Here is a 24011-nt window from a genome sequence, read left to right as displayed (position 1 = left end):
GTATGCCGTTGATTGCTTCTGGTTTGAGAGAGGGCAGCATGAAGGGCTGTCAGCAAAATTTCAGAATCACTATGATGTAATATAACATCAGTAGTTTATCAATGGACACAGTAAGTGTCTTAGGAACTATATGTATCACCTCTGGAGTCCATTTCAAGAAGTCCATGATGATTTCCCACGAGCTTTTTATGCCCATAGCAAATGAGGTTTGCAAGATACTCCCAGGGAAGGAGGTAGATCAGCTGGCCTTATAGTCTTTGTGGCTATGGTTTTTCCTTCAAAGTACTGGCCTCAACAGCTTTCTTTAGAAAGCTTGCAATGACTTCTGGGATAAGAAACCTCTACAGCTTGAGTGGAAAAATCTTTTCCATCATGAAATAAAATCCTGCCCTCAAATCATAGTTGACTTATGGTAACCCCTAGTGAGGTTTTCATGGCACGGGACGAACAGAGGTGGTTTGCCATTGCCTGGCTCTTCAACCCTGATCTTCATTGGAAGTCTCCCATCCAGTTACTAACTGAGATCTGACAAGATCAGGCTCTCCCGGGCTATCTAGGTCAGACTTTTCTACGATGCAATGCAGAATAACACTTGCAACAGTCAACAATCCCAGGCAGCTAGTACATTATGTCACCAGTCAAGAACGTGGTAAATTGTACCATGTAGATCAGATGTTAGAAAGTGTTTTTAAGGACCAAAGGCCTGCCAAAACAATATTTTTATATTTGGCTTCAAAAGCATTTCACTCAACATTATAACAGAGAAAATATTTCATTCGATATTTGGGGATTTCCCCCTCTCCCAATTTTCCATTGGAAAACTTTGAAAGTAGTTTGGGGAGGGGGGATTGTTCCCTCGCCCAATTTTTTCTAGGCCTTCTCATCTCTAGAGAGCATAGAGATAAATAGAGTTGCCAAGGCCAAGTTGGGAAATTCTTTGAGATTTGGGGGCGGAGCTTGTGGATGGATGGTTTGAGGAGGGGAGGGACCTCAGAGGGCTATAATGCCATAGAGTCCACCCTCCAAAGCAGCCATTTTCTCCAATGGAGCTTGTCTCTGTAGTCTGGAGATCAATTCCAAGAGATCTCCAGGCCCTTCTTGGAGGTTGGCAACCCTAATACTAAAACTGAGAATGAGGCTCAACAAAAAATATATATATTGAGAATTGATAAGAGTGTAGACTTAAAGGGTATCAGATGTTGAGGGGTTTATAACAACCCTGAATAGTTGAAAAATTTAGCAAATAACCACAAGGTCCAAACTGCTCTGTTTTATCAAAGGCCTTGTTGCATTGTGTCACCTAGGACATCAGGACAAACTCGGGGTTGCGGAAACGAAGCTTCTTCACACCCTCCACTGGATGCTTCTAGAAGCTCCTCAGGACTGCAGCAATGACCGTTTTGGGGGGGGAGACCGGAGCTCCAGCTGGCGAGGGAGCAGCAGCGCCTTCATCCACCAGATTGAAAACCAGGCCTCTCCGGGCCACCCCCGGTGGGACAGCACCAATGACGAGGAAGAGAATAACCGGAGGAAGTTCTTCCAGAATTCCATGGCCACGGTGGAGCTCTTTGTCTTCTTGTTCGCCCCTCTGGTACATAGGATTAAAGTAAGTGGGTAAAGTGCAAGGAGTGGGTGAAGAGGAGATAAAGGAAAGGCTTCTCCATAGACCCATTTGGCCCCCGGCGTTTTCTGGTCACATTTAATTTTTCATTATAACACAGCTATATTCTGCCTGTCACTGTAAATGGCAACTAGATCAGGCTGCCATTTTGTTTGATTAATTCATTAATGTTTGATACAATGAATTAATTAAGATCAGGGCTTTTTTCAGCTGGAACGTGGTGGAATGGAGTTCTGGCTCTGCTTGAAAATGGTCACATGGCCGGTGGCCCCGCCCCCTGATCTCCAGACAGAGGGGAGTTTAGATTGGTGCGGAGGGCAATCTAAACTCCCCTCTGTCTGGAGATCAGGGGGCGGGGCCACCGGCCCATGTGACCATTTTCTCCGAGGGCAACCCACTGAGTTCCACCACCTCTTTTCCCAGAAAAAAGCCCTGATTAAGATACTATTTAATCTTGTATAGATGTATTGATGTTTTGTAGTTTATGCAGTTTATGGACTGGGCATTAATCGTATGTATCAAATGGTAAATTTGCTATGGCCAATAACCAATTGCAATAAACTTACCTACCCACCCACCTACCTAATTAATTAATTAAGATAGTTTCAGATGGGTAGCTGTGTTGGCCTGTTGTAGAAGAGTCTGACGAAGGGAGCTCTGACTCTTGAAAACTCGTACCCTGGAAATCACGGTGGTCTTTAAAATGCTGCTGGACCAGAATCTTAATAATTAATTATGCCTTTAATTGACCTTAGCATGAGCTGTTCAAGAAAGACTCAATCTAGTGTTCTCTACAGATGAGTATAATCCTGTTGCATTTCCCACGGAGCTCATGTTTGTGTGGGGTGAGGGGAGGCACTGCTGGATCTGGAACATACGTAATGACAATTGAATCTACTCAGGTACTAGGGGTGCCCCCTATTTACTGATAGAGTTTCTGTGCCTTTCAATCAACACAGAAATTCAACAACAGTAACTTATCTGAAGAAGGGGGATTTGACTCTTGAAAGTTTATACCCAGAAAATCTTGTTAGCCTCTAAGGTGCCACTGGACTCAAATCCTGCTGTCTTACCACAGACCAACGCAGTTACCTATCTAAAACTATTGTGCCTGCCTATGTTGGTATTCTAAGCAGGGTGAAAACACACCAGCAGGGATAAAGTAATCACAAAAGGTATCAAAAATACTATAATGGAGTACAACGCTCATAAATAGTCAATCCAATCAGTAACATAAGTCAGGTAAGTCCCTGTTGGATGTCTTCCTGGTGGATTTCTTGTATCATATATGTTAGTCAGCTGCACATGACTCTGGTGCACCTGTCTTTGTATTCTTACCTGACTTACGTTACTGATTGGATTAACTATTATGAGAGTTGTACTCCATTATAGTATTTTTGATACGTTTTGTGATTACTTTATCCCTGCTGGGCCGATTCCAGACGGCCCTCCCCGTCCCGAAACGTCGCGCGTTGTTGTGCGGAAAACGTGAAATATCGTGTTTTCTCACGCGAGTTTTGCGCAACATCGCGCAAAACTCGCGCGAGAAAACGCGGTATTTTGCGTTTTCCGCGCGACGAAGCATGACGTTTCGGGACGGGGAGGGCCGTCTGGAATCGGCCCTGGTGTGTTTTCACCCTGCTTAGTGACCTTTACCTTTGCCAGTGGGTTCCTCTTTTGTTTTTGTATGTTGGTATTCTGACTGCATGGTGGCCGAAAAGTTGTAGAGGATTCTGTAAGTCTGCTTTATTTTCTAGAGCATTTTAATAAGATTTGTGTGACAGATGTTTGGGGAATTGTGAATCGGGCTTTGCTTTATTATGAGTGGCTTTAATTTAGAATAATAAACTGCCTTAAGCCTCAAGGGAAAGGTGGGGTATGAATATTTTATATGCATTAAATGTTATGTATTAAATACTACATGCACAGGACCACGATCTGAAAGAAGACGGCACTGCTACGGGGCAACTGATATCTGATTTTTCACATGGGCAGTAGTGTTGGCAACTTCCAGGTTGGGCCTAGACATCCCCCAGAATTATAGCAGGCAAGAGAGATCAGTTCCCCTGGAGAAAATGGAAAGTGAACTCAATGGCATTATACCCCACTGAAGTCCCTCCCTTCTCTAAACGCTGCCATTCTGAGGTTCCACCTCAAACAGTGCAATCCTATGGAGAGTTACACCAGTCTAAGCCCATTGAAGTCAACGGGCTTAGACTGGAGTAACTCTCCATAGGATTGCACTGTAAATCTCCAGGAATTTCTTGACCCAGAGTTGGCAACCCCTAGAGGATGTACGGTGAGGCAGAAACCATCCTGGGAATAGCCCTGCCCTCTCAGTAAAGGGGAGAAAGGAGAAAGAAGGTGCATGCCCACACGGCATAGCATGAGGGCTCTCCCTTGGTTGGGTGTGGGGCGACCCTGGAGGGTGGAGTTGGCCCATGAGGCCAGCGGCCCACTGGGAGCTTTGCTGGTAGTGTTACTGGTTAATCTGCCCTTTACCATAGAGATGGTGCCACCAGTCTCTCCCTCTTTCATTTCACCCCCCAAACATTGTCCTGGCCTTGTATCTCATCTCCTCGTTATTCTCTATGAGCATGAAGGTACATTCAGGTAATTCTCTGAATTATTTGTTTAGAAGTTCATGAAGAAGTTGCAGCCTTGGTTATTTCTCCCTCCCCAGCTCTCTTTCACTCACTCGCCTTCCCTTTCCATTTCTCATTTGGTATAAAATAAAGCTTTCACGGATACGCAGACTGGGGAAAGAAAAATATTTATGTGCATAAGGATTGTGCTGGGCTTCTAAATCTGGATCACAAATCCACTTTGAATCCCTGATATCTGCTTCTGCTTGTGAGGAGCCGGTGCTAACACGACTGCCAATTCTAATGTAGTGGCCAACTCGATTTAGTACTACAGAGGAAGTGAAAGGCAAGCTGTGAGGGAGAAGGGGGTGCAGGAATCCCAGGCAGGTTTCCAGACTAAACCATGCTCTGAGGGGTTGCCTAAACTGAACTGCAGTCTTCACATGAATATTTGGGCCTAATCTTCCCGGGACATTCGAAATCTCTTTGTATGCAGTCCCGAGCAGGCATGAGGCTGCTTCTGAGCTGGGATTGCCAACTGCAGTTTGTAAATTCCTGGAGATTTGGGAGTGATGCCCAGGGAGGGTAAAGTTTAGAGAGAGGAGGAAGTTGATGACTGGCAACCAGTGTGAGAGGGGGGGGGGCGGGAACAGAGGAAATACCCGGAAATGATGTCACATCATTGGTGTGACATCGACACAACGCTCTAGGATTTGGATGGAACTCTAAAGGTAGGACAGCGGATTTGTTGTTTGCTACCAGAGTTCAAACATGGCTCCACTTATGCTCTGCTTGCATATTTGTAAGTAAAACATATATTCCAGATACACAGTAAGATACACAGGGTTTGGGGAGGGAAAGGACCTTGGCACAGTATAATTCCATAGCGTCTACCCCCAAAGTAGCCATTTTCTCCAGATGAACTGATCTCTGTGGCCTGGAGATGAGTTGTAATTCCAGGAGATCTCCAGCCACAACCTGGAGGCTAAAGCAAAACAATTACCGGTGTTAAAGAACTCAAGGTTCCACGCTTCACTTGTAGAAAATTTCTATTTTTCTTTTTCCTTTTTTTTTAAAGTGCAAAAGTGCTCTAAATGTGCATACAGCAATGACCAATAAATAACAATAAATAACAGACAATGAATTTCATAGGTAAAGCACACAGATGTATGACTGAGTCCAGCTGGTAGAATTTAGTAGTCCTTGGTCCTGTAAGGAATGGGTATATATTACACAACCAACCAAGTTGCCAAAAACGTTGTCTTCCACCTCCACAATATAGCACAATGGTTGCAATGTAGGGGTTGTAGGGGTTGCTTCCACCCCCATCCAAAGTGCAGTGTGAAATGCTGCTGCTGAGAGGTAACTTCAGCACACAACCAACCAAATTGCAAAAAAGTTGTCTTCCACCTCCACAATATAGCGCACCCGTAGCTGAAGTTACCTCTCAGCAGCAGCATTTCACACTGCACTTTGGATGGGGGTGGAAGCAACCCCTACAACCCCTACATTGCAACCATTGTGCTATATTGTGGAGGTGGAAGACAACGTTTTTGGCAACTTGGTTGGTTGTGTAATATATACCCATTCCTTACAGGACCAAGGACTACTAAATTCTACCGGTTGGACTCAGTCATACATCTGTGTGCTTTACCTATGAAATTTATTGTCTGTTATTTATTGTTATTTATTGGTCATTACTGTATGCACATTTAGAGCACTTTTGCACTTTAAAAAAAAAGGAAAAAGAAAAATAGAAATTTTCTACAAGTGAAGCGTGGAACCTTGAGTTCTTTAACACCGGTAATTGTTTTGCTTTGGCATTGTTTAATTCTACTGGTGTGCCCTTACTTTGGTTCTTTGAGTAACTGGAGGCTGGCAACCCTATGCGGGTCACATCATTTCCCCTTCCCCCACTGTTTTCTCTCTCCTTTCCCTGAAAGCCCTACAGCACCTCCCCTTTTCCTGCTCTCTCTTCCCCCTTTTCTGCTTCCTTCTCTTCTTCCCACCTACTATCCAAACTACCATTATCCTCCCACCCCCGTCTTCAGCTTTCCCTCCTTCCCTCCTCCGGCACCCTCTCACTGGGAAAACTCTGGATGGTTCTAGCTGTCCAGCGGTGATGGCTGCTGGGCTAGGCCCAGTTGTGTGGTGCTCGCTGCCGGGCTGGGCCCAGTTACACAGTGGTGAACCTGAAAGGACTTGAGGGGACAATTCATTTTTCCCTGTATCCCCCTCTCCACACAATTTCCTCTTTTCCTTGTCCTGGCAGCCTCCATAACCTCACCTTTCCCTAGGATTGCCAGCTCTGAGATTTGGGGTGGAACCTGGGTAGGCCAGGTTTGAGGAGGGGAGGGACCTCAGCAGGGTATAACTCCATAGAGGGCACCTTCCAAAGAAGCCATTTTCTCCAAGGGAACTGTCATCTGGAGATAGGGTTGCCAGGTGCCCTGGGCTGAGTCACAGAAATGACATCGTCATGCTGCCCTAGGAGAAAGTAAGTCCCCTCCCTCCCCAAGATTCCAGTATTAAGCTAAATCCCGTCTGGCAACTCTATCTGAAGATTAGTTGTCATTCCAGGAGATCTCCAGGTCCTACCTGGAGGTTGGCAGAACTAACTTTACTTGCTTCCTTCTCTCCTTCCCACCTACCAACAAACCTAATTTTATCTTCCCCCACTTTAGTACGTGCCCTCAAGTCATAGCTGATGTATAGGACCCGTGGTGGGGTTTTCATGGCAAGGGACTGACAGAGGTGGTTTACCATCGCCTACCTCTGCAACCCTGGTCTTTGTTGGAGGTCCCCCATCCAATTACTAACCAACGCCGATCCTGCTTAGCTTCTGAAATCTCATGAGATCAAGCTCACCTGAGCTATCCAAGTCAGGGCCCGTTCAGCTATATGTATTATTTATTTGCTTCACTTAAACCCAGCCATTCTCCACAATGGGGACCCAAGGCAGCTTAAATCATTCTCCATTTTATCTTCACAACAGCCCTTTGATGGACGTTGAGTTGAGAGTGTGTGTCTGGCCCAAAGTCACCCAGTGAGCTTCAATAGCAGAGTAGGGATTCATACCTGGGTCTCCGGATCCTGTTCTGAATCTGTAACCATTATCCCACACTGGCTTTCATGAGGCGGCTGTTGTTGAACAGTAATAAGCAGCTGGGCCTGACTGAGTCATGCAAGTTGTGTGATATCAAGTTGCCAGTAGTTGCCAGACCTGACCCTAAAACAGCCCTATAAAGGGCCTTGCCCCCTCTGCCTGGCTTTTACTGATGGAAACCAAGGTTTGAAGTCTGGCAATACTGTTGTGGTTGCCTAGCAACGACCACTGAGGTCATTCATTTCTTAAAGCTATCGGTGCTGTTTGTATTATTTTGGGTTTTTATTAACCCTCCTAGAATATATTTTTTATTTCAGATATTTTTTGCAAAACTGGGGCCTTTTTCAGGTTTCTAGAGAGATCTGTTTAATCATGGCTCTGGAGTTAAATAACCACAGATTTGACACTGTTGAAAATTAGATATATTAATACTGAGGGCATGTAGGATTTTTTGGAAGCAATCCTATTTCCTAGTTTACAGCTAAGGATCTTTGAACAGGGACGTGGGATTTTTATGTCACTGTGAGTGGTAATTTTCTAAACAAAACCTGGGACTCCCCATCCATTGTAGCTGTTAAGTAACATAGCAGTTAACAGCCTCTGTATTTTTCTAAATGAGATGTGAATGTTACATAATTACATTTCATTTCATACTCCGGCATTTCATGGGCCCTGGACTCTGCTCTTTGGGGGGAGGGGGGCTATATAATCATGATTGCCTAAAATGATCATATAATGAGGATCCACTCATAGATTCTGAAGAAGTGAACTTTAGTTTAGTCTAGATTTGCTAAGATCCAGGTGGGGTCTGTAGGTCTTTTGAAATTACAACTAATCTCAGATCACAAAGATTAGTTCCTCTGGAGAAAAATGGCTGCTTTGAAGGGTAGACACTATGGCATTCTACCCCTCTCCAAGCTCTGTCCTCTCCAGGCTTTACCCCCCCCCCTTTTCCAGTCTTCCAGAACAGACTAACATGGGTAACCCTCTGGATTTTATGTTATCAAAAAAATTTCCCACAGTGAAATTGGTACCATTGATAAGACCTTAAGTGTAAACAGGTTTCTAGTCCCCAGTGTTTCCCATTCACTGAAAGTCTCTTTTCAAAATACTTTTAACGCGTGTTCTTCATGTGTCAGGAGACACAATGTTAGCTGGGAAGGGTAGTTTAAAATGACAGAGCAGATGGAGATCACGCCAGAGGGACAGATTCTCTCACAGCCCTCTGGCAACTCCCCTTCTGGAGCCTTTTTCCTACCAAGGCTTGGTTAATTCAAAGTTTTAAGCAGTGAAGGTGGCAGGGTAAAAGCTCTGGAGGGGAGACAGTCCAGCACGCTAGAGGCAGTGGAGGGCTTTCCCCTCCTTCCCGCATGCTCTGTCTTTCAAAACTATGCTTCCTGGCTAACATTGCATCTCCTGACACTTGACGGACACATGCCCTGTTGTCTCATATAGAGAGGCTCACAGCTTCACAGGAAAGATGGCCCCAGAGGATCCACTTCTGCATCTCAAAAATCTTTCCAATTTCTAGGTAATGTCTAATAGTAAAGAGTCCAGTAGCACCTTTAAGACTAACCAAGTTTATTGTAGCATAAGCTTTCGAGAGGTACAGTTCCTGTGTCTCTTGAAAGCTTATGCTACAATAAAGTTGGTTAGTCTTAAAGGTGCTACTGGACTCTTTACTATTTTGCTGCTACAGACTAACACGGCTAACTCCTCTGGATCTAGGTAATGTCTGTGTCAGACCTTTTAAAAGCCATATGCTCTTAGGGGGCTTTTTATGAATAACAGGGCTGAGTGAGGAGGAGAAGAGAGTGGTGAACTAGATTTGCTCGATCTTTATATTCTCTCATAGCTCTGGATGCAAGCTCAGACCGTGGCTATGACTTTGAACCATCCATTCCCCACTGCTTTTTTTGTACTAAGAATATCATCTTAGACCTGTCCAACTCATCCAGATGTGGTCTCCTCTCCATGCACTCTTAGGAATCCGATCTGACTTTCCGTCTGGCCAGCGGTCTTGTTATCTGGCAGCCAATGTGGGAGCACAGACAGCCTGACGTTTCAGCCTTTACTTCAATGGTGAAACCCATCAGGAATATAATTACAGGTGTGTGATTTTGTGATATACATGACATCGAAGCTGCTGCTTCTGTACAACGATGGCACCCAGAGTCCCTTCTGTTATTAATGATGTATTTTAAAGTTTAGTCTACACAGTAGAGGACAAATGGTAGGAGAGGCTTGCAAGAGAGAGGTGAGAAAGGGCCCACCTTTTGCTGACATGCTTCTCTCTGATTCCACGAGCGGTTTCAATTTATTCATTGCAACATTTTAATCCTGTTTTTCTACCAGCTCAGAGCAGCTCAAAGTTAAAACCACTCACAGTTTTTTTTAAAAAAATTCACAGACAATAGAAACAACTTGATTAAAACATGCCCATAATCAGCATGTTAAAGAAAATAAAAAATCAGAAAAGGCATCACCCATTTCTGATATCAAGAAAACAGATTTTGCCTGCATTATAGCGCGGGCGAGCTGTCAGAATGGCAAACACTGGATTCACAAATCTGAACAATTCACTCTTCCGTTTTCCAGCTAAGAGAAGTTCTCCAATCAAAAACCAGATTTTGACATATGAATCGCCTAGTCTGGATGCTTCATGTACCGAGGTAAGGACTGAGAAGATACAATCTCATAGGGAACACCTCAGGGTGTTCTCTTCAAAAAGGATGTGGACAAAATCGAGAGGGTGCAGAGGAGAGCGATGAGGATGATCAAGGGTTGGAGACTGAGCCCTACGAGGAAAGGCTGAGGGCCTTGGGATTGTTTGGAGAAGAGGCGATTGAGGGGGGTCATGATTGCTCTCTTTAAGTATTTGAAAGGCTGTCATTTGGAGGAGGGCAGGGAGCTGTTCCAGTTGGCAGCAGAGGGTAGGACCCGAAACAATGGGCTTAAATTACACGCACAAAGGTACCGGCTGGATATTAGGAAGAACTTTTTCATGGTCAGAGTAGTTCAAAAGTGGAATCAGCTGCCTAGGGAGGTGGTGAGCTCCCCTTCACTGGCAGTTTTCAAGAAGAGGCTGGATGGATATTTGTCAGGGATGCTTTAGGCTGTATTGTCGAAGGCTTTCACGGCCGGAGAACGATGGTTGTTGTGGGCTTTCCGGGCTGTATTGCCGTGGTCTTGGCATTGTAGTTCCTGACGTTTCACCAGCAGCTGTGGCTGGCATCTAGCACCAAAAGACAGAGATCGCTCAGTCTTTGACACTGTGACACTGAGAGATCTCTGTCTTTTGGTGCTACACCTCTGAAGATGCCAGCCACAGCTGCTGGCGAAACGTCAGGAACTACAGTGCCAAGACCACGGCAATACAGCCCGGAAAACCCACAACAACCATGCTTTAGGCTGTTCCTGCACTGGGCAGGGGGTTGGACTAGATGGTCTGTATGGCCCCTTCCAACTCTATGATTCTAAGGAGATTAGATGAGAGAACAGAACTGGAAATACTGTAACTTGGTTAAAGCTGAAAGTTGTACCAGGAAAATGTTAGTTTAATTATTTTTATTCACTGTATAGTAGTCTCAGTCTCTCCAGGGATGTGATGGCATTTTAAACAAAATCTCCATGTAAATATTATTTATCTATTTATTACTTCATTTATATCCCACCTTTCTCACCGATAGGGACCCAAACTGGCTCTCACTTATAGGGACCCAGTTCTCTCCTCTCTTTTATCCTCACAACAACAACCCTGTGGGGTAGGTTAGGCTAAAAGTGTGTGACCTGACAACGGTCACCTGACAAGCTTCCATGGCAAAGCGGGGATTCAAACCTGGCTCTCCCAGATCCTAGTCCAACACTCTAACCACTTCACAACACTGGCTCTCCTTACCAGTATTTTAAAATAACAAAAAAAGGACCCTGAGCTGCTTAATCCTGACCAATCATGGTATGATGGAAGCTCATATTTTTAACTTCTTCATGGAAGAGGATTTCATTAATGGGGTACAGTTACTGAAAAGGCCTCTTGAGGGGCCCATTTCATCTCCAGAGTGTTGCCTATGTTCATAGAAACATAGAGCTGGATGGGACTCCAAGAATACAGCTAGGCCAGCCCCCTGCACAACGCAGGAAATTCACAGTTATCTCCCCCACCCTCCACCTCTCTCAGTGACCCCTTCTCTATGCCCAGAGGAAGGTAAAAAACCTCCAAGAGGCCCAAGGGAAAATTCTTTCTTGGTCCCGAAGTGGCAATCGGCATTATCCAGGGCATATAAGAAAGGGCCGCAAGAGCCAAGCACCAACTCATCCCTTCATCCACTCCCTCTCCTGATCTGTGTACATTCATATTAAGTTAGAGAATCATCATAGTTGTTGGATGGCCATCTAGCCTCTTCTTAAATACCTCCAAGGAAGAAGAGCCCACCAGCTCCCAAGGAAGCCTGTTCCACTGAGGAACCGCTCTTACTGCCAGGAAGTCCTTCCTAATGTTTAGCCGAAATCTCCTTTGCTTTAATTTTAACCCATTGTTTCTGATCCAACGTGCTGGGGCAACAGAAAACAACTGTGCTCCATCCTGTATGTGACAACCCTTCAAATACTATCCTATCACCTCTCAGTGGCCTCCGATCCAGGCCAAACATAGCCAGCTTCTTCAACCTTTCCTCATAAGCCTTGGTCTACAGACTCCTCACCATCTTCGTTGTCCTCCTTTGGACACGTTCCAGCTTGTCAACATCCTTCTTAAATTACAGTGCCCAAAACTAAACACAGAACTCTAAGTGAGGTCTGACCAGAGCAGCGTAAAGCGTTACCATCACCTCACGTGATCTGGACTCCATACTTCTGTTGATACAGCCTAAAATCGCATTTGCCTTTTTAGCTACAGCATCACATTGCTGACTCATGTTCAGTGTATGATCTACTAAGTCCCCTAGATTCTTTTCACATGTACTACTACCAGGACAAGTCTCTTCCCCAGTACCCCATTTTGTGTTGGATTTCAGCTACCCTGTCTGAGCTGAACCCCTTCAGATTGAGAAGTTTAAATAACTGAATGCTGCTCCATATACAAACAGTTCCCTGCACATAAAAAGTTAGCTTTTCAGGGAGAAGGGTTCTCTTTATGTATACAAATCTTTTCTCACAGAAAGCATGTTTTTTTCTTTTTTACTGAAAGGTGGTACATAAATATTATCAATAAATAAAATGTCAAAAATCTGTTATATTAGCTCCCACCTACTATCTAGCTGAAGTAGTACAGCCCAAGCATTAGTACTGCCCAGGTGGGGCCATTTAAGCCTTCCAAGAACATAACAACATGGAGCCATGGAAAAGTGGCTCCCACTAGACCGCCATAATGAATGTAGGGACCCAGATCCGTGCTGATGGAAGAAAGAAATAAAGCTCTCTCCATCTCAGCATGCACATCAGTGAATAGGGGGAGTTTATCACCTCAGTGAGTACAGGGGTTTGGGACTGATTCAAGAGGACTCCAAGCACTCTAGGTAACAGCCTCCTCCTCTGCTTATATATCTTAACATGTTCCCTAGCATCTGCCAAGAGAACAGAGAGCAGGACCACAAGTGACAAAAGGCACAGATTGGACACTTGTCAGCTTCCCTCAAGTTTTGATGGGAAATGTAGGCGTCCTGGTCTCACAGCTTCGCTCTCTGACTGCTGTCCAATGGAGTTTTCAACTGTCACTTGTCCAACATTCCGCCAAGCTGCCTACATTTCCCATCAAAACTTGAGGGAAGCTGACAAGTGTCCAATCTGTGCCTTTTGTCACTTGTGGTTCTGCTCACAGTCAACAATCCATTCTGCACTGCCCAGATGCAGAATAATCATTTGGCCAGCCCTGTGGGGCTGAACCACCTGAGACTGCGGGCAGGAGTCCTCCACGGAGAGAGGTCTCCTTTGTACAGATTCCTCGATATGCCATTTACACAAAACACAAAGAAAGGGGTATCATGGCCTATTAGCTTCAACTGCGTACATTCTGTGGGTTCAGTTATTTCCCTTTCAATCAAAGCCTTGTGCCTTGGGGAGAGTGTGTTTAAATGTCTGATGGAAGGTCAGACTAGTTTTCCTCTGGTGTGAGGAAAAAGAGATCTGTTCCCCTAAACCGGGAGGAATTCTTGATAAGAATACTAAACATTAAAGCCAGCACAAGCTGAAACCTGTTTACACAGCTGTGATAGAACTGTGTGTGTGTGTGGGGGGGTGGTTATTGGCAAAGAGGGATTGGGTAGTATGTGGAAACTCCCATTCTGGCCAAGTGAAGAAGAATTAATTCTTCTTAGGAAAAGAAGATTCATATCTACCCAGTGTCTAAAGGGGGGTTGGCTCTGAGGAAGACCCTGGGTCTGTTGTAAAAGGAAAACTGTGGTGAACTAACGTCTGGAAACTTAAGTTGAAAAGGGGAGCTCTGTAAAGAAACATTGTTATGGAAACAAAGGTATTAAATCAAACACTTCTCCCTATTAAGAACTAAGAACATAGAAACTAAGCTTAAAGGAAACTGTTTTGCCTGAAACTTAAAGAGTATTCTGTTTTGCCAACAAATCTTACCTCAGTAATTTCATTCGTTGTCCTTATACCTGCTTGTTTAATAAAGTAGTTGTGTATTTTTTAATGTTACACTGTCTCTAGTGCCATTTCCTACACTGAAGAAGAGGGCTCCTGCTTCCCCCTCCCCTTCAAGTTTCCAAACTGGGCTAAAAAGCCAAACGTATAACTGCTTATCAGAGTGGGACACAAAAGAACTTTAAAACAACAAATAGAGACACATTACTTAGGGTTGCTCAGCCAAAACAGGCAAACTTGGATTTTGGCAGGAAAATCTACCATTTGGAAGGGGGTCTGCCATAGAGTCCAACAACTGCTCTGGTAGCAACATATTCAGAAGGACAGGGTTCACTTCTTCTGAAGAACAATGCTGGTGTTAGTCATCATGAGTCTGAAGAGGAACCGCATAGCTGATTGCATTTCTTTCTGAAAACGTCTGCAGGGATTGCAAATCGTGTGTGAAACAGCCCAGCCCGATTCCATGCCTCCCAAGCTACCCATTGCAGGTTGTCATCGTGGAAACTCCATCGATGGGAGCGTGTCATCCCAAGCGTCCCAGGAGAAGGGCCCTCCATATCCCAGGTACAAGGTTGCTTGGTTTCAGATTTCTCACTCACTCACTGTTAATGAAACAATGAAATTAAAACGACAAAGAAATGATTGGTGTTGCTTTACAGCATTAAAAGGAAGACTCCCAGTTGTGTAGCTGAATCTATACCTTTCAAAATAAATTTGGCATAGGAAATATGTGCTGGTTTGGAACTGATCTCTGTAGTCTGGAGATTTGTTTTCATTCTGGGAGAACTCCAGGCCCAACCGTGAGGTTGACAACCTTAGCTCAGCCCACACTGGCTGATTCTTCACATGTTGAATAATGCACTTTCAATGCACTTTAGCTATCGTTTGGAAGTGGATTTTTTGTTTCACGCTTGAAAAATTCAGTTCCAAATGATCTCTAAAGAGGATTGGAAGTGCATTATCCAACATGTGTGGAGTTGATTTCTGAAGCTTTCCTCCTGTCTAAAGAACTTTTATCCAATAAGCAAAGAGCTTCTTCAGTAAGAAGAAGCCTCCGTCCTCCAAGTGGTGAAATACAAGCTGCGTCCTTTTGTGCTTGAAGAAAGCACACCGCACCGGGCAGGCTTTTCATAAAGACAGCAGAACTGCAGACAATATTTTATGTACTGGAAAACTGTTTTGACCTCAGATACATGTTTGGTGGTCAGATTCTGAGCTGCCAGTGAAGATTTCGAAAAGACTTGAATTTGCCCTGTCCAGGTAGTGCTGTTCCTTACAGCAACGTAATGGGATGGACCCAAAGAAAAGTGGCTCCCACCAGGTGGCCATAATGTATGAAGGGCCCCAGTTCCGTGCTGGTGGAAGAGGGAAGTAAAGGTTTCTGTATCTCAGCAAGCGTACTGGAGTAAAAAAATAAAATGCCCGTTTTCTCCAAATGCAAAAATCGAAAGTTGCGTTCGGTATTGAATGGAAGGAATTGCATTGTTCTTTTTGTTGTTGATTCTGTAGCAAGCAAGTTCAAAACACCCAAGGAGAGAGGAATTGGATTTTAGACAGCAGAAATGAAGCAATGGGTTACTGAAACTGAGCCAGGCGGTCGCCATGGCAATGAAACTGCAGGCACTGTATCGTGCGTCATTAATTTCTCCTCATTTGCTGAACTCATTGATCACTCTGAAGTGAATGGGTGGCAGGAGGTGGGGGGGAAGCATTGGTTGCCTAGAAACAGTTCAGGAAGAAATACATGTTGTTTGCTCCAGTTTCCAAACCAGCCTCTATGGAATTCTTTTGCCCTTAAAGGCAAAATTCAAACCAATTGCTATGTCCCAGACCCTACAATCTTTGGGAAGCAAAACAACTGGCTGAATGGGCATGGAGTTGAAACTGGAATTAAACAGATGTATTTAAAAACAATCTCATTGAACAAAACTTAGGTTTTCTTCCTAATAGAGAATTCTTAGTGCATCGGATATGGATAGATAAGCAGATCGCTTTATCAATAGCTCGCTCATTCAACAAAACTCAAGTTGTTTTTGTAATACAGAGTGTCATTGGATATAGGCAGATAAAGAGATCACAAGAACTAAACATAAAAGAAGATCCCCAGAACTGAACATAAAAGAAGCAGTCTCTGTAGTTCATAGTTATACTCTGAGTGCAGTGCATAAAATTCGTAGGGATACTGATGGTATGATGGTGACCAGGGGTCATTTCATAGAAAAAGAGCAGGACGAACTCATTAGCATAACACATTAGCATAACTCATTAGCATATGCCATGCCCCTTGCCACCACTGGAAGTATGTCCTTAGCATAACTGATTTGCATATGCCACACCCCCTGACATCACCTATTCTGGCTGTTTTGGACCTAATCCTGGCCAATCAGGGCCGAAATTGGGCCCAAAATGGCAAAAGGAGCTGAAAATGGCCGGAAAAGGGCCCAAAATGGTCAGGATCGGGCCACTGCTGAGTGGGAGAGTGATCCACCACCCGTCAGAGGCCCAATCTGGGCCATTTTGGTCCCGATCCAGGCTGAAATGGGCCCAAAATGGCCGAGAGTCAAGTGGGCGGGGCCACCTGACATGTGACCTCTTTGGGGAACTGCTGGAACTGCATTCCAGCATGTTCCCCCTCGAAATGAGCCCTGATGGTGACAGTTTCAGCCAACAGAAAGTATTTCCAGGGGCAGCTTGGGACATTCTGGCAGCCCAGGAGCAAGCCAAATGACACCTGTGGTGCTGGTTACTTGGGGTTCAGTTTGACTTCTTTCTAGCAGCTGCCTGGAACAGCAGCCTATATGGAAATTCCCCAGTAAGCAAAAGGGCCAGTCCACCCCGGGCACGACTGTGATGTCCAACCCTGTTTGAATCTGTCCTCGATGGACCAGATATTCCTCTGGCAATGATCCAGTGTCCCTCTTTAGTTGCAAACCCCATTCTGTATCAAATAAGATGCCTGGTTTTCACACAGAGCTGAAGGCATTCATTCTTTAATTGCTATGATTCATTAGTTAATGAATCCACAGAGTAAAGATGCGAACGGTTAGTCAGATTTTTAGACAGACTTCCCTGGGCGAGAGTGCTTAGACTCAATGGCATTGACGTAGGCAGCAAAGATACATCTAAGGTGTCAAACAATAATGTGTCTCAAACATTTTTCCTCACCATAAATTTGTCTGAGGTTCTGTCAGGAGAAGACATTATCTTGATGGTATCTTTGAATTACCACCAGTGGGGAAATAGAAGAATATTGTTTAAATATTAAAGGACTAATTATTTTGGCTCCCAGTCATTCTCTTTTTTCGCCACAAGGATCTTTGCTTTCAGTTGTTATAAGGAAGGTTTTCCGTCCTCATATGAGTTGAGGAAAGCCCGGAAGTGCCAACACCTTGAAAATGAAAGGATTGAGTGTCAGAAGGAGTCTTGAACAGGGGTCATTTCATAGAAAAAGAGTGGCAGGAACTCATTAGCATAACTCATTAGCATATGTCACGCCCCTTGCCATCACTGAAAGTGTGTTATTAGTGTAACTGATTTGCATATGCCACACCCCCTGACACCCCTCAGGCTCCACCCCAAAAATCTCCAGGTATTTCCCAACTCAGAGCTGGCAAGCCTACCTGGAGAAAAATTGCTTCAAAAGCACAAAGAAAATAGTCAAGATGTTAAATGGTTTTATTATAAAATCAACAGCTCTACAATTAACGATTAACTAATACAAATAACCATAACTGATATATTTAACTAACACAGAACCAAATCTGCTTTCAAAAGCTGTGGGAACCATAATAATGTCAACTTCAGTCAACAAAAGAACGAAAGCAAGACACGCACACACACACAGCCTCACCCACCCCATGAAAAGAAAGCAGAATGAACTCAAAGCAACACACACACACAGCCTCACCCACCCCATGAAAAGAAAGCAGAATGAACTCAAAGCAGCACACACACCCTGCCTCACCCACCCCATGAAAAGAAAGCAGAATGAACTCAAAGCAACACACACACACAGCCTCACCCACCCCATGAAAAGAAAGCAGAATGAACTCAAAGCAACACACACGTACACAGAAAGCCCTGAATGAAATGGAAAGCAGAATGAACTCAAATCCCCTAAAGCTTCCTCTGCAAAGGCAACCCCAGCAGCTCTGCTTACACTTGCTATCTCTCTTTTCCAACCCAGAATTGACAACCCTAGTATGTACATACATATGATGATGCATGCCCAGAAAATATAAAAGCCCACTGTGGTGTGTTTGCAAAACATTTTGGAAATAAAATTACTTTCATTCATTGCAAGTTGGTTGCCACTCTTTCTTCAGTTCAGTCTCCGAATTCAGTGTCAGGATATAGACTTTGAGTCTCTGTACATGAGACATCTTACACGAGGATGTTCAGGTGAAAGGGGAGATAATGCTAGCTGGGAAGAGTAGTTTAAAAAGACAGAGCTGAAGGCTCTGTCAATTTCACCCTCTACAAAGCCATAAAGATCCCTCCTTAGAGGGTTTGTTAATTTCCTCTTCCCCTCCCCAAAGGTTCTGTCAGGTAAAGAGGAAATTAACAAACCCTCTGAGGAGCCATCTTTGTCAGCTCTGTAGAAAGGTGAAATCGACAGTGCCTCCGGCTCTGCCTTTTTAAACTACTCTTCCCGGCTAGCATTGCATCTCACTTCACTTGAACGTCCTCGTGTAAGATGTATCATGTACAGAGACTCTTTGTTGCAATGCATAGACAAGTTTCCATTAATGAAGTCTGAGGATATGGATGAGTTTCTTTGTTGCAATGCATGGACAAGTTTCCATTAATGAAGTCTGAGGATATGGATGAGTTTCTTGGAAACTTGCAGCCTACATATCTCTTCTCACCTTTTGCTCTATCTAGCTTGTGCCATTTTGCTGAGGAGGAGAGAGATTGTCCTTTGGGTTCCTGGAGGGGTAGGCTTATTCCTTGTGAATACTTTTGAGAATCCATATACGTAACATCCTTCAACATGGCCTTTACTTGAGACGCATGATGTGACCATGGTTATCCCTGATCAGTTGAGAACATTGTAATACACTCTGCAATACACTCTACACCTCTGAAACTTCAATTATGACAAAATGGGGAAGATTGATGATTGACTGATGTGAGATATTGGGGCTCACATTCACACCAGCATTAAAAGAGAGCCAGTTTGGTGTAGTGGTTAAGAACACGGGACTCAAATCTGGAGAGCCGGATTTGATTCCCCACTCCTCCACTTGAAGCCAGCTGGGTGACCTTGGATCAGTCAATTAAGAGCAGCAGGACTCTAATCTGGAAAGCCGGGTTTGATTCCCTACTCCTCCACTTGAAGCCAGCTGGGTGACCTTGGGCTAGTCACAGTTCTCTGGAGCTCTCTCAGCCCCACCCACCTCACAGGGTGTTTTGTTGTGGGGATAATAATGGCATACTTTGTAAACTGCTCTGAGTGGGCATTAAGTTGTCCTGAAGGGACGGTATATAAATCGAATGTTGTTGTTGTTGTTATTAAAAGAATGGGCATGATTCTGTCCATCAAAGCCCTAAATGGAACGGGACCACCAGAATTCTTAAAACATCATCCTCTCCACTGTCAAAATATAAAACTCAGAGTTGGCAGTGTGTACCCCAGCCACCTGAAGAGACAGGGTTTTTTTTCAGTGTCAGTTGTGGAATATCCTCCCCATAGAAATTCATGTGCCACCTGCTTTGCTATCTTTTAGGCTTTAGATGAAAACATATTAGTTTGACTTGGCTTTTTGTTTGTGTGTTTAAGGACTTTGTTGATCAATTTTTTTCCTTTTCAAAAAACAATTGCTCCTTATTATTTTCTTTATCTGCTGCTTTGATATTTTTGTATCCTTTTTAATTTGCTGTTTAAACTTCTGCCTTACCTGACAATGAGTGTCCTAACTACTATTCTGTTGTGATTAATTGTCGAATGGTTTGTATGGGCTTTACTGTTTTATTGGTTTTTATTGTAAACATGGCATCTAAAATAATGGCTAATTAATCATTGCAACCAGTAAAGAAATACTGGGAGCCCAATGGGATCTGTTCGGCTAAATGTCCAGTGCTTTCCTTTATAACAGGGTGTCTTTGGTAATCCCACCATGCCAGAAGTCTCGATATGCCACCTACTTTGATGTGGCAGTGTTACGCTGCCTGCTTCAGCCCCATTGGTCCGAGGAAGGCACTCAGTGGTCCTTGATGTATTACCTCCAAAGGCTGCGCCATATGTTAGAGGAGAAGCCTGAGAAACCCACAGAGCCAGACATTCCGCCGTTGCCAAGACCCCGTAGCAGTTCCATGGTAGCTGCAGCTCCCTCATTGGTGAATACTCACAAAACCCAGGTAAGGACAATGCAAGGGCGTGCAAAAATGTTGAGAGTGAATGGCTCACATTACACGTCAACACCAGAGCGAGAACACCAAAGGCCTTCCTTTCTGTGTCCCACCCTGTGACCACATCTGTCTTTGAAGCAAGCTGTACCTTGAGAACATCAATAGAAAGTGGCTGAGATGAAGGGGAGAAAGGGGTTCTCTTAGATCCACCTCCATATTTTTCAGGCAAAAAAGGGTCCCTCTTGTCTACCCTGCATAATCCCCCAATTTTGTGCCTCAAGTACCTGCTCGTGGACAATGAACTGAATAGCTGCATAATTAAAACACAATGAACAAATTGGCCACATTATAATTGAGATTTAAGCGCATGTAAACCTAAAGAAACCTGTTGACTTAAGTGTAGTGTCTCTGCATTGGGTTCTGGCTGTTGGGCTTTTTGCCAGTTCTTAAGAAAGGTGCTATTCTGAAATGGTTTGAAAATCAGATGTATCATCCTTGTCTTTTGGATTGGAATTATGGCACAGATTAAAAATAAGATTCTGACTGAATTAGCAGAGTAACAAACAAATTATGATTTTAGAAGCTTGGAAAGGGAAACAGAATGAATTGCAAGGGTTGTTTCAGAAAAGATACTGGAAGAGCAAGAGGACATTTACGGGACGGGCTTTAGGCACAATGAACACTCTTCATAGGAACGTGCCATTTTGATTATTCTTGAGAGGCCAGGCTGGGAGAATGTTTGTGATCCAGCCAAAGTTAAGCACATCTGAGTTCCATTTACTTCATTGGAAGTGTTAAATATGTACTTGATGGGTTTAATGCACTTCAGCACTAAATACTTAGGTTTAAAAGTGCTTCTTTTCATGTAGTGGTTAAGAGCAGCAGTACTCTAATCTGGACAGCCAGGTTTGATTCCCCACTCCTCCACTTGAAGTCGGCTGGGTGACCTTGGGTCAGTCACAGCTCTCTCAGCCCCACCCACTTCACAGGGTGATTTTCGTGATGATAATAATAACACACTTTGTAAACTGTTCTGAATGGGCTTTTAAGTTGTCCTGAAGGGTAGTATATAAATTGAATGTTGTTATTATGTTATTATTATTATTCACTTTGCCTGAATCGTGCTCTGCTTTCCAATTTTGCATTTTTTTTCATGTTTCAGATAACAGTTTTATAAAATTTTGGAGACTGTTTTCCACGCTAAAATGCATTTGATTCTAAGATACTAGCTTGCTGTTAACCATATACAAGTGTTATACGCATCTGTAATGATAATGATAATGATAAAAACATTTGATTTATATACTGCACTTAGAGCGGTTTACAAAGTATGTCATTATCATGCCCACAACAATAATCACCCTGTGAGATGGGTGGGGCTGAGAGAGCTTTGGAAGAGCTGTGACTGAGCCAAGGTCACCCAGCTGGTTTCAAGTGGAGGAATTGGGAACCAAACCCGGTTCTCCAGATTAGAGTCCTGCCGCTCTTAACCACTACACCATGCAAATGAAATTAAACTTCCTTAATTTAAACATCCTTTCTAATGCTGAATAATGATCTTACAAGTAATTAGCAGGATAAAGTTATATATAATCTGTGCTTTATTTGTGGTACCAGAACCTTTGCGGGGGGTGGGGGGGGGGTGCGTTTCTCTCAAATCCTAGGGGAGAATTGGTGGAAATCAGTGCATCCTAGTTGATAAGTACTGTCACCTTTTAAAAAACAAAGAAAAAACACTGAATACAATTCCCATCAAAATTAACAGATGTATACATAGGCTACAAAACCCTATATAAAACTGAGGGTTTGCTTATGTCTGAAAGCCAAAGTATTAGATCTCATCACAACAGCTCCGCAGCTGTATTGTGTGGATAATAATAACACTAATTTGTTCACCGCTCTGGATGAGGCACTAATCTGTCTAGAAGAGCGGTATATAAGCGCAGTTGTTGTTGTTGTTGTTGTTGTTGTTATTAACATGTGAAGGGTGTTAAGCTGGAACAGTGACGAACAGAGTAGTTCTTGCACTATGCTCCAGAGCCACGGTTTTTGGCAGTCCCTTCTTTGAGAGTGGCACATCTGGCCAGTATCTGTTTCTGATTGTTGGCCACAGTTGCTGTGCTGTTGTGTAATGAATTTCCCTGAGCAGGCTTGTAGAATCTCATTGCCGCTGGTCTCAAGATGGGCCGTTAAAATTTGTAAAACATACTTTTTATGAAGAAACTGTTTGTACTTGACTTTTGCATGTATTTCAAATGGGCTGTTGTATAGAACATTTATTTGATTTAGGGGTTTGAAATGGCTATGGTTTTATTAATATGTAATTCATTAACTTCGGCTGTTTTCACATGGCCACGTGCCCAGAAGATCGCGCAAAACTCACAGCATAAAAGCGACTTTCTAGCACGATTTCCTGGCACGATCTCATTTAATGGCGCTTTTTCTGACATCATCGGGCCATTAAACGGGATCATGCCAGGAGATGGTGCTAGGAAGACGTTTCATGCTATGAGTTTGTGCGATCTCCCAGGTCTCCAGGGTCTCTCGGGTCTCCAGGCAGGAGGAAATGGAATCAGGTGGGCGGGGCTACCAGACACGTGATTGCTTTGGAGAGGTGCTGGAACGCTATTCTACCATGTTCTGGCTAAAAAAAAGCCCTGGTACTAACCTAAGCCAACTCTGCTGAGCTTCTGAGATGACATAATCAGGCTAGCTTGGGCAATACAGTTCAAGGTGAATGACACTATACTTTGCACAATACAGGTCGAATCCACATTCACCCATTACCCGCATGTTTATCGGATATCTTCCGTTTGCCTCCAATCCGCAATTTTTTCCTCTTTGTTCACATTCCTGCTTCCAATCCGTCTTTCTCGCGCGTCCCTCCGGTCACACGGCCGCTCGAAAACCGCTTTTTTGGGCGGGACCTTTTTTTCCCGCCCATTTTTTAAAATTTTTTTGAGCGCACTTTTCCGTTATTTCGATCTTTCCTTATAAAGAAACATCATTGAAGATAATGTTGCCTCTCTTTCCCCCACTGACAGCACTGATGGCTCTCTCCCGTTTCTTTTTTGGAAATTTGGAAGCATTTGGGAAGCTTTTGTGGGCATTTCCTATGCAGGACAGTTCAGTGCCTGAATTTTACTGAAGTTTCACTTCCTTGGAGTGTCATTATTTCGATATTTCATAATTTCGATATTACAGTAATATAAAATAAAAAAAATAAAAAACAGTTAAAAAGGAAGTTTCGCGAGTCCGTTCTGAGGGTGGATTCACCCCAAAATGATTTTTCAAACTACTAGATTTGATTCAGAAACAGCATAATCAATAAATCCAATGCTATGAAGTCAAAAACAGTCTTTTGCAGACTACGGAGCACTTGCAAGTTGAATCAGCCAATAGGAACTCTCAGAACAGCCGGAGAGACAGGAAGGGGGGTGGTTTTTTAAAAAAACCACGTAAATTGCGCATTGGCCCGTTCACGGCCACCGTGAAACTCCCGTTGAAAACCTGTGACCACATATTCGGGAGAAATGCGAATGAAATGCGTCTGTTTAATGAGGTAATGTGACCGGCACTCGGGATTGCGTGGGGAATGCGGGGAACATGCGACTTAGAATGAGTAATGTGGATTTGACCACAGTGTGTTTATTCTTGCAGACATTGAGATACCATGCTATGTTAATGGCATGGTTTGCTAGAGTTGATGGTCAGCATTTCAACAATAGGATGGGAACGTTCCTTTGCCCCCCTT

The 24011-nt window shown here is 43.8% G+C and overlaps 1 protein-coding gene across 1 annotated transcript in view; it reads left to right on the top strand.

Annotated features, from left to right (window-relative positions):
- UNC80 (unc-80 homolog, NALCN channel complex subunit) overlaps positions 1 to 24011 on the top strand; it is a 195780-nt gene that overhangs the window by 15469 nt on the left and 156300 nt on the right. Inside the window, 5 exon segments of the mRNA XM_054970127.1 lie at positions 1305 to 1606; positions 9299 to 9422; positions 9911 to 9984; positions 14331 to 14470; positions 20005 to 20266. Coding sequence (XP_054826102.1) covers positions 1305 to 1606; positions 9299 to 9422; positions 9911 to 9984; positions 14331 to 14470; positions 20005 to 20266 — 902 coding nt within the window.

This window comes from Eublepharis macularius, chromosome 2 (assembly GCF_028583425.1).
Source record: "Eublepharis macularius isolate TG4126 chromosome 2, MPM_Emac_v1.0, whole genome shotgun sequence".
In the NCBI taxonomy this organism is placed as follows: Eukaryota; Metazoa; Chordata; class Lepidosauria; order Squamata; family Eublepharidae; genus Eublepharis; species Eublepharis macularius.
This window is presented reverse-complemented; position numbering and strand designations above follow the sequence as displayed.